This window comes from Ammospiza caudacuta, chromosome 5 (genome assembly GCF_027887145.1).
Source record: "Ammospiza caudacuta isolate bAmmCau1 chromosome 5, bAmmCau1.pri, whole genome shotgun sequence".
Classification (NCBI taxonomy): Eukaryota; Metazoa; Chordata; class Aves; order Passeriformes; family Passerellidae; genus Ammospiza; species Ammospiza caudacuta.
In genome coordinates, this window is record NC_080597.1 from 28,083,072 (window position 1) to 28,098,271 (window position 15,200).

The window sequence follows — 15,200 nt, forward strand, 5'->3', positions numbered from 1 at the left end:
GCAGCCCGGCGCTGCGCAAACTGCGGCCCTCCGAAGCACCTACGCCTATTCACGGAGCTCAACTACGCACTAAGCGCTCTCGGCGAAACACAGCCCAGTGCAGTAGCAGGCGGGCTACGAAAAGTGCGTAACGTTCTTTACTTAGAGCCGGGGCCCTGCGTGAGGAAGGCGGAGGGGAGGAGTAACGCTATTCCCCAAAGTCAGCTGCGCAAGGAGCGCTCTCGTAACCCCTTCTGCAGGGCAGGGAATACCTGGGCCGAGGCGCACGTTACGTAAACACACGGTGTACGCAAGGTGCGTAACTCAGGCTGGCGTAGATCCCGGTGTGCATGGCGTAACATTCTTACGCGGACCGTGCGTACCGGGCGGGAGGGTTACGCTGGATTCGCAGACGGTTTGAAGAATACGGCCCGTCGCCTGCTCGCCTACGGGCTCCGCCAAGGTGGCGGCGCGGCTGAGGACACGGTGATGGGACAATGGCGGAACAATAACGGGACGCTGGGCCACGGGGCAGGAGCGGCCCTTTGGACCTCTGTGGCGGCTCCAGCGGGCCGAGGTTATTCCCTGTCAGATTAGCGGGGGCAGGAGCAGAGTGATAGCGGCCATGATGTTTGCTGTCCCCTGAGCGCCAGCAGGCCGGGAGAGAATTCCCCACGAGAGACTCCTCGCTGAAAGGCAGAATCAGAATCATCCACGAGGGGATTACGTGGCACAGATCATAAATCCTTTCGTGCCGTGTATGTGCTGTCACCAGGTCAGTGTGTCCTGGCACAAAGAGCCGTGTCCCGTGGATGGTGGGGTTAGACCAGCCAAACACAGAACACAGCCCTGGCCCACACCGTGTTATCGCTATCAGCAGTAATTTCTGGGCTGTCAGGTTATCAAACACTGGTTATACTGGCAGAAGGGAAAGCGGGTCTCCTTTAGTTTCTGGCCCTTGGATAAAAATACCAGCCTAGAACAACATGCAAATTACCATTTTAGCTTCACATGCTATATATACACACACACACACACACCCATATATATATATATATGTATGTATGTATCACATGTGTGAGAAAGCAAAAAGCAATCCGAGTGCTTAAAATAAAATGGAAGAATGTTTCTGTAAGAAACCTGGGTCTTTCAAGTGGGTGGCAGGGAGTCAAGTGACACTGCACACTCTCACTGACACTGGGTACCTGGCCACTGGATACAAATGCCCAGTGTGGGAAAGCCTGGCACGTGCAAAGGACTGGACAGTGCATTAAATGACAGTGGCTGATCCATTCCTGGCTCTCTCAGATGAACCGGCTTCCCAGCCTTCAGCTCTCTAGTCTTTTCTCCACTGTGAAAAATAGTGCTTTACTTCAGGAAAAATATCAATTGTCTGTTAAGAAACCACTTAAAGAAGGCAAGCCCTCTAGGTCTGTCACAAGGAAAAGCCTGGCTAAAATGTCAAGCTTCTCTTCCATGAATTTCTGGTCATTGCTGCCTTTTTATTTGATGTTATCTTACATGCATTTGGTAACCTAAACAAAAAAATTCTTTTTCCAGTGAAGACGAGTTCTTCGACCAGATCCCAAAATTAGACTCATTGTAATTACCAGAGGACAAAGTAAGACTTCTCCATTATATCCATGTGTGTGCATGTATTGTTTAATTTATTTAAAACAAGCAATTCAATGAGCATTGGAGATATTGTAAAAGGAACTGTTATTTTGGCCCCAATGCCCTGTTTCTGTCTTTATTCCCAGCTTCTTCTTTTGCCCCCTGTGACCTAGACCTCCTGCTAGTTCAGAGCTGTGCCTGTGCTGGCTGCTCCCTCAGCAAGCTGAATCCTAAGTGCCTTTTCCTTGGTATAAGTGCTGGTGCCAGCCCCTCCTATCTAGCCTCAGGATTTTTTTTATAGTAACAATATTTAATATTACTTAAAGTAATATTTAATAGTCTTACTTATACTAGAAGAATGACAAATCAATTATATCAAGTTTGTTTCTTTAGAGAACTAGAAAAAAGGTTTTAAGGTATTGGGTTGCACCCAGATTATTTTTCTCATGAAAGATCAATGAGATTTTTGAGAGGGGAGTTTTATTCGAAGCACCCAAACATAGTCAGGCTTCTGTTCTAATTCACAGTCTTTATTTTTAACTTTATTAAGAACAGGTTTCAAACATTCTGTCCAAGAAGTAGAAAATGCTAAATAAAAACATGAACATTATCTAGTCAAGATAAAAATGTTTAAAAACATATTCTTAAAACTACTTGTTCCTCTACAGTACATGAAAATCCGTCAAGTTCTTGAGCTGTTGTTCCTCCCACTGCCTTTTCCATCTATATATATCAATTTTATAACTGAGTTTATTCCAGTTCTGTTGCATTTCACACTGTTAAATTCTACCACTTAGACACTCTCTTTGAAATAAATTAAAAAAGAGTATATTCACTCCCATGTGAAAGGACAGGTTTGATTTTCACAAAAGATAGGAAAAGGATTCTAAGAACAATTCACAATCTAATGGCTTAAATCTTTGTGTGCTAAAAGTTCTATTGAAAAACAAAAATCCTAAATGACCAAAATTTTAGTTCAGTAAAACTGAACTGTACAAAGTCCATCCTATTTTCTCCCAAAATATCTTAAATATCTCCCAAAAGCTACAAATGCAGCCAGGTAGTTCTCGACCTTTCACAAATCTTCATCCCAACTGCCCAGCTGGTTTTTAGCTGTACATTTACATCATTTTTTTACCTATTCTTTGGCATCCCCAATCCCTCCAGCAGTTATTGCAAATGTGGCTTCATTTTCAGGCATCTCAGGGCTGGGAGAAAAAGAAACAAGAAACTTGTGGGTTTCTCCATGTAAAATGCAGTTGTGAAACAGTCTCCAAAATGTTGTGGGCGTGAGCAACCTGGAATACCTCAGTGCCTTTATACCTATGTGCAAACTGTAGAACGTGATTGATATCATCAGGATCAGAAAATGTGAAATTATTGTGTCAGGAAAACTTAGGAATTTAACATGTCCAGAATTTTCCTGCCAAAGGACCACCAGTTCTACCAAAGTATTTGATGGTTTTCATTAAGAGCTGAGCATCTAGTAGGATTTATGATGAAAGATGATGTTATTTAATGTATGCAATGTGCAAGACAACTTTATTAGTCGTTTAATCTGTTAATTAGTTTGTCCTTTCAGATTTTCTCCCAGTGTGCCATCCAGAAAGTTTCAATACCTTGAAATTTGTCACCTTCCCTCCTGTTTACCTGTCGTAGATCTTTGCAATACGCAGCTCCCCTCTCCCTTTCCTCAGACTGATCCTGGTAGTTGAAGCATGAGCAAGGATGTGGCCCCCGATGGGCTTTTTTGGGTCTGCCTGAAAGCTGAATTAGCAAGAAAATTGTGGTGATTCACTGTGCAAATTCCAGAGGTTAATACTGTGATTAACTGTCAGACTGAGCCCTATTCAACTCAGTAACGAATAATCAATAGGGAAATACATTAGAAACCCGACTTTTGCACACTTGTCTCAAATGTTCAATGCTGGCATCATTTTCCTGCCATTAAATTCAAGAGGCTCAAGAAATACACACCTTAAATATCACATATAAGCTGCTCCAGAGGAAAATGTTGTGCCTTTTCAATATTTTTATAGCTCATTTTCTTTGTTTAAGTCACGGTAAAATCATACCACCACAGCAGGCAGCAGATAAACATAAAAAAGCTAATTCCAAAAACTGAGAGAAACTTCCAGAGGTAATTTATGTAGGAATTCCTAATACCACAGGGAACAGTGACCAATCTGATCTTTCATTTCAGTGCCTCTTACACCTCACAATCTCAGTTCTCATTTCTGTTAAATACATAATACAAAGTACAGGAATTTTTTTAAAAGAGAGAGAAGAAGTATCTTACGTCATAGTTGCTCCTGGGTCAGCAGTCATCTGGTTGGTCACAAACACAGCCACATTATATTCTGCAAGAGAAGACATTGCAAAGAAGGTAGACTTCTTCCAATTAGAGTTCCAAAATATTCTCTTGTCCATGGTAAAAGCAAGGTTTCTGCTGAAGCATTTCAAATTTCAAATGAATGAGAAGAAAATATTCTTTATGACTGATGGCTGCAGTTAATCAGGACACAGCCTAGATTTGCTCTTGCATGGCTTCAGCTGTTGTACACCAAAAATGAGTCCTTTTCACAATTCTGGTGAACAAGTCTTTCTCAGTTCCCATCTATTCTCTGTTTTTGCCTTTTTTTTTTTTTTTTCCACTTCAGGAAAAAAGCATTTATTCATTCCTCATCAACATTTCTGAGACATTCCAAAGAGAAAGAACTCCATTCATCCTGTCATCATCCCTCAAAGCATTGCAAAGTACTGAGAAAGTGGCTAGAGGCATGGCTTTTTAATTCTCTATGCCTTCATCCTCCTTTCTCTGTCTTTCTTTTGTTGAAATTTGGGGAAAACAATTACTGAGTATTTGTCCAGTTCTACAACTTATCATCTCATTTAGGACCTGACAGTATTTCTAGAAAAACTCTACATGTTGGAAAGTCCATAAGTTTTCTCAATCTGTCATCTTGAAATAATATATTATCAGTTTGCTCTTTTTGGTAACTGACAGAGGTGTAAAGTGAGGAAAGATCCCTGGGCTAGAGCCTGATTGATAATACACCTGGACTACTACGTGGTTGTGCTACCAACAGCTACTGGTAGTGACTCCAGCCCATGTTTTCCAAATCTTGCCATGTTTCCCATACCTTCTGATATTTTTTGGAGCCTTGACAACATCTGAGCCAGTTTCTGTTGTCGTTCAGCCAACTCTCCGCGACCACTGAAATCCACACGGAAAAGTGCCATTATGGAGTCAATGATCTGCATTGTAATCATGCTGGGTAAGTAAATATAGTGAAAGAAAACAGGAACACTTATTCTGAGAACAGTAAGCATACAGAAGTCTTGTACCAATAACTTGAAGATACCAGCTTCCTCATGGAACTTGGCTGCTACATAGTCAAGCAATTCCATCTGATGCTCACCTAGTGGGAAGCAGTTACCAAGAGAAATTAGGACCAGAAAGAACTCGGAAAGAACAAAAGCCTGAACTTCAAATTCCACTTTAAATGTCTGCACTGGTTATTTGTTCATTGCCAGCAGTTTTAAATCCAGTGCCCAGTAACAATCTACTTAGCAGGTTCCAGTTTTTTCTCACCCATCTCACAAAACTTCTTTGTGAAAATCTTCACTCTGCATGAAGACAACTTTTTGTTAAGAACTGAAAATTAATATATACATTTTAATTTAATTTGAATTAAATGACACACAGAACATTTTAATCATTTATGTTTATATTGCATTCTTGAAGAAGTCTTATTTCAAAATTTCTTGAAGTTTTAAAGCGGTGTCTTGTGACAGAGAGAGTGTGTTGAGCTGTTAGTAAACTGAGAAGTGTTAATAAACTGAGAACTATTAAAATGGAAAGAGAGAGAGAAAAAACTGAGAGGAGACAAGCCTAGCTATCATGCCAATTGCAGAAATGGTCTTACTGGTATATGCACGTGCATAGAGCACGTTGTCAAGCACTGCCTCGTGGTCCACATTGAAGCGATCCGCAATGTCACGCAGGCGATCCGGTCGGCTGGCATGAGTCAGAGTTAAGGGTTTCTCCTAGTGCAAACCATGCTCTGAAAATAATAAACTCCATTCCAAAATAGGACTATGGGGGGAAAAAAAAGAAGAATATTTATTTTAGTCCTAGAGAAGACTGACTTTTTGTCTTCAGGCTGTCCCACGTACCCTAAAGATAGTTTAGGGCTCACGATGGTAATTGTTTTGTGTTTAGGGTTTGAGGTGAGGGGGTTGACATATGGATATCTGTGCTCTAGGAATTTAGCAAAACCTGTTTATACACAGTCTACTGCAAATGTGAAGTGTTAAAAATAGTGTTTAGTACTTAGATAAATTTATCTTGAAGAGAAAAGCTGCTATAACCTGTAGGAGGCCTACTAGATCGCAAAAGCACAAAACCCCCAAAAACAAACAAACAAAAAAACCCCAGTTAAAATAAAATCCAATTCCTAACTAATTTTTTTCAGGTTGGATTACATCAAATGACAAAAGAAAAACACTTCCTTGTGGGCCACTACACTCTGTCCTCTCCACGATTTCTGTGCCCCTTATGTTTTACATGTATGAAGCTTCCTTATGACTAATTAAAATGCATTAACTTTCCAGTTCATCACACCTGTAGCTTTTAACAGTCAAAAAGATACAAAGTGTTTTCAGTATCAATGAAGATAATCTTTCCACCTGTGTAGCCATTTGGTCCTGGGAGCTGAGCTGTCACTACAGAGAAGCATACAAGATTAAAATGAAAAAACAGGAAAAATATTTTCTTACTCCATCTATCATTATTTTTTAAATAAAATACAACTGTTTATCCATATCACAAAGAACTGTCAGTTTTAATCAATGTGAAAATCAGGAGTATCTTGTCTTACTGCCATCTTGAGAATAAGCTCAACCCACTTTTCTTGAATGCAGATCGGATGAGATTTAATTAATGGTGTCAAAACTGTTTTACTCAGTACCATCACTAAATCTGTGTATTTTAGGGATATTATTATTGAGTTCTTACACACAAAGTCTCCTCTTAATCCTCTGCCCAAATTAATTCTATTGACTTAGTAGGCACTTTTTCCAGCTGTAGCTCCTATGAGCAAAAATTCTTTGGATATAAATTTTTCCTGATAGGCAAATAGTTGCTGATTGTGGATTTAGTCTCTTTGGAGTGCATAAGCTAAAATACTCAATCCAGTTGTAATCATTCATGCAAAAGGGTATGACTCTGCTGACCATTACACTGTACTAACCAGAAGAGGCCTTGTTTTTCCAGAACATGCCATATTTCACTTTAGAATATAGGGGGTTAATTTAATAGAAATTGCCTACCCAGTGTCTGGTAATTCCAGCAGCATTAACAGTTATATAAGTTACTGTTTACTTCTGTTTACACATTGAGAGATATCTCTGGGAAATCAGCGTCCTGCTGTTTTTGGCACTGCCCAAATATGGTGGCTGCCAAAGTCTGTTTATCCAGTCACTGACAGCCAGTAGTACCCTTTCAGTGCCCTTTCAGAATGTCATATTCAGCAAAACCTCTTGAAACCAGGACAGTCAAAGAATCGCTGAGGAAAAAAATTTGCCTCTGCCCTTTTCTGAGCAATGCCCATCTACATGTGACACACATTTGTGCTCTGCTTTTCCAGATGGTGTGTTTCATTGGTTTATCTAAGACAGCCTATTAACTTCCTCTCCTTGTGGCAAAACCTTCATGGATGTGGGCAGTATTAAAAAGTAACAATTTGTATGAATTCTCTACTCAAACACAGTTTATGGAGGTAAGAGTCACCAAGGTCTGTTTAACTGTATTTGTAAAAATAAAAGATTCTGACTTTTCTCTATGTGTTTAATTCTGATACAGTGGTAAACAATGGATTCACTGAGAAGAAACATCATTCTATTTTAAGGTGTTATACCTACCACAAAGAGTGTGAGATAGCTGGGTTTTGCCTGTCCGGAACTCTGTTAAATAAAGAGAAGGGAAAAAAAGAGTCAGGGTTTCTTTTTCCAAGTTTGCCAGATTCAGGAATTACTGCAGTTAGAAACTCTTACTTACAAAATTCACCTCAATCTCTACCTGTTAAAATCGTTTAACCTCAATTTCTAAATCATATTCTGCGCAGGAGAAATGTGTTACATGAACAGCAAAATCTGAAATGCTTTAATTTGATCGTGCTTGACTGCTGAAGTCATTCTCTTGTGTGTGGAAGTTAAAACCATATGGCACCTGTGGAAAAGTGATAATGGGGGGGCGGGGTGGGAAAGAAATGGTTGATTCCATTAACCTAGCCCGGTTTCATTTCCAGTAAAATGATCAAGGAGAAGCTTACAAGTTTGTTAATCTCATTCTACAAAACACATGAGCCCCCAGTTTATGTCTTCTAAAGGGAAGAGTACTTTGTTTTATGAACTCTTGTTGCTGAAGTGTCAAGCACCAACTAATTAGGTGTACTGTAACAGTAGCTTAATTGTAATTTCAAAATCTATATAAAGTGCAGTGTACCTTAAGTGTGCATAACTAAAATACCTTTTGTGGCAATTTTGTTACACTTTATCAGGGAGAACTCTGGCATGTTAGTAATAGTCTTAGTCATGCTATGTTGTGCTGGATCAGCATGCCCAGTAATGATTACTCAGCTCAAACTTAGACTGCAAGCAAATGAAGGGGAAAAATGGGAAAACATAAAGTGGATTATTTCTTCTTGCACACATGCAGATACTCATCTTTATAACTACAATGGGGTAAATTTGATAGAAGTAATCCAAGTTGAATTAAAATCCAAATTAAGTTGCAATTCTTTGTTTGGTAATATTCATTTAATGTGGTTCTCTCACCTCCAAAGGCCTCAGTGATTGCCATGCTTTCAATTCCACCACCCAGAAGCTTACTACAGAAAGGGAGAGGTTATGATCAAAAAAAAATTACAAGAGGAAAATAAAACAGAGACATTTTTACTACTTTAAGGAAAGTAATTTCTGCCCCAAAGCCCCTCACTTGATGCATTAAGTGCAGGGTACTAAATGATCATTGATTCATAAAAAATTAACTCTGTCTTCACCTCCCTTTTTGTGTGCAAGGAAAGATCTATACAAACTATTACTGGAAAGAAAGAAGAGAAAATAATATTGAAAATAATATTTGAAAATAACATTCCATGAAAATATCTCAAGGGAGGACTTGAAGACTTGCAATTTTGACCTCAAACCTGCAGATTATTTTGATAGGCAAAAAAAAATTATACAGTCAAGATTTCTAGATGCCAAATATTTGTTTACAGTGACTGTACAAAGTGCAGTTTCCTCTCATAAAAGGAGTTGGTTTTGGTGCTTACTGATGTAGACTTCTTTAAGGCAGCACTAACTCCAAATGCAAGGGGAATCTATGTGTCCTAGCTGAGTATTTATTCCCTTATATTTCTGAATCTCATTAGAGACAATTAAGATGATTATTGGGAACATTTGGATGAAGGAAGAATATAAAAGATAAGCTTACTCAAATTCTTGGCTGCCAGTGGAAATATGAAATACCATCTTCCGTTTTTCACTGTACTCAAAGGCAGTGAGGAAGCCTGGTTCCTAGGGAAGACCAAAGAGAACATGAGAGGTTTATTTTAGCTTTAACCTGAAGTTAAAAGTGCAATATTCCACCCAAATATCTTCTTCTCCCCCTAGCCTCATGCCCGTGGGTTGGGTATAAAAAACACCACAGCATTCGTCTGGTTGTTGTGGAGTATAAAGTATTATGCCTTAGAGTAACAGGCAGAATAATTTTCAAAATTATTTTGATGATGCAGTGGGAAATCTGCTAAGAGAAATCTTGGACAGCATTTTGGAGAGGCCAGCATAAGTTCAAACTCTCAGGAAAGTGACTGGCTTACAACAAGCTTGTTTGCAGCTTCTTTAATCTTGTCCACTTTGGCCTCTGAGAGCCCCTTCACGTTGCACAGTGCCCTTCTTGTGGTCATCTGGATTCCTTTGATTGTGCAAATCCCAACTGCTTTCAGCTTTTTAATATCTGCTACATTCTGCAAAGAGATTTCCCTTCTGTGAGTACTCAGGACAGTTAACAACTAGAAGGTGAAATAAACCTTAGCAAAATATTTTAAGTTTATGTTCATATGCCTGTGTTTTTGCCAGGAAAGAAACAGATTTACAGTAAACTCTTCATTGTGTAGTTTGTGACACCAACAAAACTAAATTTTGAGTAACATTGGTGTGAGGGATCATGGTGCAGAGAGCAGCTTCTGGTGGTTTTGAGAGAAAGATGTCTGGGTATTTACTCCTCCCCTTTCAGTGTCAGTTTTTCTAGATCAATGCTGATAGTAAAGAAACAGTAGAGAATTATTTCAGATAGTGTGGACCTTGGACACCCTATAATACAGTCTGTCCCTGGTTCCTCAGCACAGATAATTTGTAAACCAGATAATCTGGTGGTGGAGGGTTGGGAGCTGATTCACAAGGATCACTGGAAAGTCTAACTGCTGTGCTGTTTCAGCATGTCCAGTTTAAAACACGTGTCCTGCAGATCTGAGGGACACTTTGGGCTGGACTGAGTTACTCCTTTTTCATAAATTGGGAACAGCACAACTTCAGACAGCACCCTACTGACATATTTTACCTTCCTTCACCTCATTTTATGACTCTGACATCACTGGAAATGTAAAAGCGAGAACAGATTACTCACAAGAAAACATACTATGTGGAAGGTGTGGGATAATACATCAATTTGCCGTTTCTGTTCAAGATTATTCTTTGAAAAAAACCTATGAACTGGACATATAATCTATTTATTTAGAGTGTGTGGGTACATTGAGCATAAGAAGGGAGGGGGGGTTGTGTGAGAAATTAGTCATGTTTATTTCAAAGCTTATTTCTCATCCTGTGATACATGTGTGACACTCAGCAGAGGCTGAGGGGTAACAGCACCTTAAATCCTACCTTTGGATCACCAAATCACACTCTCAGTTGTTCTCATTCTGATTCTCTTTCTGGGCACACTGGCATATCCAGTAAATATTTTTCTCTCTACTCCTTGAAAAAAAATTCTAAACCCACAAAAATTGCTTCTCCAGGTAAATGAATTTAACATATAGCAGTCATCCTATGTTTGCACTAAGCTTTTAGGTGGCACAGCTGAGACCAAAAACTTCCTCTGAGGTGTGGGAATAACAACTTGCAAGAAAGAAAAAAAATTGATGGAAAGGAGCAGAAAACCTTTACAACCCCAGCAGAACAGCCTAAGTCGTTATTCTTAGTTTTCCAACTTTCATCCATTTGTATCCTTCAGTGAATGGCATGCCTTGTTTCGTACTGATAGGGTAGTACAGCTCAGGTCACACTCTTTGATCAACTTGCTACATTTTTTAAGCAATAATTTGTTTCTTTTTCCTATGTTGACCCATAGTTGGAGCTCCCAACCATGTGATCCTTCTTCAGAACTATCTTTAAAACTGCCAGTGAACTGCTAATAAAAAAAATTGCCAACAATTGCTCTGCTGACATGGTCAGCACAGTAACTGCAGTGCTGACTAATGATGAGTCACTGTGATATGTCCTTCCCATCTTTATCTGTCTGTAGTCACTTTTATTAAATCTCACATTACTGCACACAAATCCAACTTTTTATTCTGCTTCTATAACTCTGATTATAACAGGACTCCAATCCATGAGCCAGTCTCCTAGATAAACATATAATAATTGCAATTAAAATAAACAGGTGATGTTTATGTGATGATGGTAGCAATGATAGAAATTCACATTTGATGAAGAAAACTAACCACTTATTTCTCTAGCTACTATTTTCCACACTCCTACTCTACCCTCTGTGCTAGCATGCTGAGAATAGTAGAGTAACAATTGTCACAGTGTAATTTCACAGGCACCAAAAATGCAGGAGTAATTACAAAGATTGGCAGGAACAGGAAATAATCTATCACACAGTTTTCAAATAAATTAGCAAGCAGTTGGTTTTTCAAGAGTGCTAGGTGCTAAATACTTTGAGTATCTTGACACTTTATTTAGGAATCTGATGTGAATGAGATTTTCTAAAAATCTGTCTTATCACCAAAGGCAAAATTTGTCTCCACTGACTGAGTTAGAACTTACTGCAAGGAGGAATTTCAGTTATTTGCATCAATGTGTATACAATTTTGGAAACAATCGTACAGTAGCTTTTGAGGGACAATTCTGTGTGATCAAGTGATTGCTAATACTTACAATTCCATGCTTCTGCAGCAGGTCAATATCCTGAAAAAAGGACTCCTAAACAAAATAGCAGAAAAAATAGATGTTGCTTTTTCTTGTTATTACATCTCTCTCAATACATGACTGTCTCAGATTTGTAAACATTTATTGACTTTTCACAAATAATACATAACTTGTTGGACAACTGAAATAAGCAAAGCCATAGTGAGCCAAAAAGGCCTACATGTTTGCTATCATCTTCTCCATAAAGTGTATCTTCACAGGCGATTAATCCTCTGCTGTGCTAATAAAACTTGTGTTAGCACCATCATAATTGCAGCTTTTCTACCATAATTTCTCACACTTTTCGTGCTGATGATCATTCTTCAGAAGCAGAAAATTAACTTATAGTCCCCTTGGATTTAATATAGAAGTGTAAAATATGATGAAATAATGATAATCCCATTAAAAACCGTGCACAGCTTTTGAAAGGTTAATGAAGATTACTTGAAGAGCCAGGCTGTACAGGGACATGGGGAATGATATTTTCTTGGTAGTAGACTGGAACAAAATTTTAAATGCATTGAACTCCCAGATGTTTTTTGGGGACCTCCTGTCCCTTCATGGGTTTCTTAAGACTCTCAAAATACCTTTGAACATCTGCTGCATATAGTTTTCAATCAATAACAAATTTACCTCATCATCCTGGTATCCTGGTTCTTCTTGGACTACTTGATCCTCCATGGCCTTCATCATGAAAGAGCATGCAATAAAGTATTGATCACTAGTGGGAAATGCAAACAAAGAGAGTCATGAGGAGGCAATAAATGAGTAAATGTCTGTAAAAAGACTTTTAAGAAGTCCTTGAACTACAGCAACATGTCAGTATGACATCATATATGGATTTAAATTTGGATTCTGCTTCCAACTCTTCATTATCTGACCTACCAGGCCAAAAGGAGAAAATCTAAGGCTTTACATTCAGACAAACCAGTTTGGCTGGAAAGGGCTGCATAGGTATTAGGAAAAGAGATCTCATTCCCTTGTGAGAATCTTGGGTCAGAGATGAGTTTTGGAGGTGGGAACATTTAAAATGAATTAGCACTAGTGGAATTTATTCTGGTAAGAATGCTAAAGGCAGTCTGTTTTTTTATAACAAAAGTCAGCATAGTTGCAGACAGAACAGGCAATGGAAAGGCAATGCAACAGCTCAGCCTCTCCATCTTTATGTGACAGAAAATACACAAAACAGTGCTGAGAAGGCTACAACTTCTTAGTGATGTATCTTGAGAGCAGATTTTTAAAGCTGTATTTGTTTTGAAGTTCTTGCTGAGGTTCAAAATGACCAATAAATGCTGAACACGTGCAGGTAATGGCTGTAAGGAGTATGTTTGCATGGAGAGAACAAAAGAAGGGTAATAAAAACCTGGAACTTTTATTGTGAAAACCTATATACAGAGAGCTCATTTCATGTGTTTTCATGGTTAACTTGCCATGTCTGCACTCCAGCACAGCTTTACTACCCTCTCTATGTGACTTGCTATAAGCAAGGCCTAGAACTGGAATAGGCACTTAGTGACGCCATGGTTAAATGAGCAAAGTGTGACCTCCTTAAATTTTATGAACCCAAGAATAGTGAATACAAAGTAGTTTCTTAGAAACATGGTCTTATAACCAAACTACTCTATCATTTTTGTGGCTTTGTAAACGGGTTAAATTGCTTCTGTTTAAATTGTGAGCTTACACTTGGTGTTCTAGCTCTGGATGATCAAAAGTTTTGTAGACCACCACATCAAAATGTGTGCATATATTTATTTGCTCATTTGTTAACAAAATCCACAAACCATAAGATGGGCTATGTCTAACAGAGGTGGGGATAGTTTAGGCTAAATATCTGCAAAAGGCCTTTTTTTCAGCTTGTAAATGGATACTAATTTGCTTGCAAGAATCTTGTGTACATAGAGGCTGGGTAAGAAAGGAACAGGATATCAGAATTTCAGAATTATCTTATTCTGTTAGCATTTAATGGAAACATTCTTATAAAATCAGTTGTTTCTGATAGTGTCATGGTATATTTAATTTCTGTTTCAGAACTCTGACAATTATGGAGTGACAAATCATGCCCTCGCATAATTACAGCAAAACACTAATTAAAAGATACTTTGGGAGATTTGAAAAATTCCCTAGCTTCAAATACCAAAGGAAGAAAAACAAGTAGTGCAAGAGGCATTAAAACTATATTGCAATCTCCTTCTTCATTAGAAACATCCTCACAAAATGCACATAATTCTGCCCTTCAGCCACCACTGAGCAGGTTATGGGATTGTTCTACTCCCCATCCTTAGGCATTTGGCATTGCACAGCAGACGCAGGCAGACCCAGACCTGCGCCTTCCTGCAGGCTATTAGGGAAAATGGAGAAATTATACCTCACCCTATTAAAAGCTTTAGGTATGAAAAAAATCCTCCTGCTTAGTGTTGTCCTGCTGCTGGTGTGTGTTGGCACACCTGAAGGATTCCAGTCACCACTGCCTGCAGTGAAGCAGATAAAAGGGTGAAAGTCTGAGACAACAGAGCAAATCCATGAAAAACCACCAACAACCTTGTGCCACCTCAAGTACCCGAGGGCAGGTGAGCAAGACCAGGATACCGCAGTGTCCTTCCAGCCTGCTGGCGTGACAGGGACCCCGCAATTCTCCCTGGCCTTGGGCTGGCAGAAAGTGGCGGCACAGCTCGGCTCCCTGGGCCGGGGCCGATCCGACCTCCCTCAAGGAACCTCACGGCGCGACCTCACATCTGTTGCCTCAGAGGAAAATAACCGATTAATCGCCAACAACACACAGATTTATTCGGCTTTTCTTTGCCAGCTGCCTTCTCATGAGATGTACATTTCTGTTCCCAAAGGGCGAGGGACTCCTGAATCTCCCTCCCCCCGCAAAGCACCGTAATTCCCCAGCAAAATTAGAACAGTAATTAAATCCCCAGCTCATGCCCGGGCAGCTCCCGGGGAGAAGGTGGGGGCAGTACCCGGGGCGGAGGCGCCGAGCCCGCCACGGCCGCCCGCCTCGCTCCTCCTGAGGGCACGGCCCGGCCGCTTTCCCGCCGGCGGCGCGGGGCGGGGCCCTGGGGCGCCATGAGGGGGGCGCGGGCCCTTCCCTCACCCGCCCCGCGCTGAAAGACGCCTCAGTTTCCGTCTTCAGTGAGTCCATCACCCGTGGTTTATCGGCTACTGTAATCGCTGTCTGTCCGGAATATTGCATTGCCCTCGCTCCACAGCTGGGAAAGGCAGCATTAGTTAACACCGCGTTGGTTTGGAAGGCATTTAGCTCAACGCAGCTCTGCCTTTTGTTTTTCCAGGGTGCCGCTCACGCATCTTCCTCAGCAAGGGCACACACGGCGGTTTTGGATTGGATGGCCAAA

The 15,200-nt window shown here is 40.1% G+C and overlaps 1 protein-coding gene across 2 annotated transcripts; it reads right to left on the reverse strand.

Moving 5' to 3' along the window:
• Positions 1-741: 741 nt before the first annotated feature.
• Positions 742-12,534, reverse strand: DMC1 (DNA meiotic recombinase 1). Of its 2 annotated transcripts, XM_058805428.1 has the most exons (15): positions 12,478-12,534; positions 11,815-11,859; positions 9,477-9,623; positions 9,092-9,174; positions 8,434-8,486; positions 7,519-7,560; positions 6,249-6,321; positions 5,523-5,614; positions 4,942-5,015; positions 4,737-4,851; positions 3,893-3,953; positions 3,244-3,360; positions 2,732-2,801; positions 1,185-1,330; positions 742-955 (listed from the first exon to the last, which is right to left on the reverse strand). In XM_058805428.1, exons 1-13 carry the CDS (start codon positions 12,532-12,534, stop codon positions 2,732-2,734), a joined length of 1,029 nt encoding a protein of 342 aa, XP_058661411.1. In that variant the 3' UTR covers positions 742-955; positions 1,185-1,330. The 2 variants fall into 2 exon arrangements, with proteins under 2 accessions (XP_058661411.1, XP_058661410.1); XM_058805427.1 differs by lacking the exons at positions 742-955; positions 1,185-1,330 and having other exon boundaries at positions 2,109-2,801.
• Positions 12,535-15,200: the final 2,666 nt, after the last annotated feature.

Excerpts from the sequence above, each read along its gene's own strand:
- DMC1 (XM_058805428.1), bottom strand. The coding sequence starts at position 12,534 with ATGAAGGCCATGGAGGATCAAGTAGTCCAAGAAGAACCAGGATACCAG. Across the intron at positions 11,860-12,477 it reads CAGGATACCAGGATGATGAG|GAGTCCTTTTTTCAGGATAT; the intron begins GTAAATTTGTTA and ends TATTTTGTTTAG. Across the intron at positions 9,175-9,476 it reads AAGCTGCAAACAAGCTTGTT|GAACCAGGCTTCCTCACTGC; the intron begins GTAAGCCAGTCA and ends GGTCTTCCCTAG.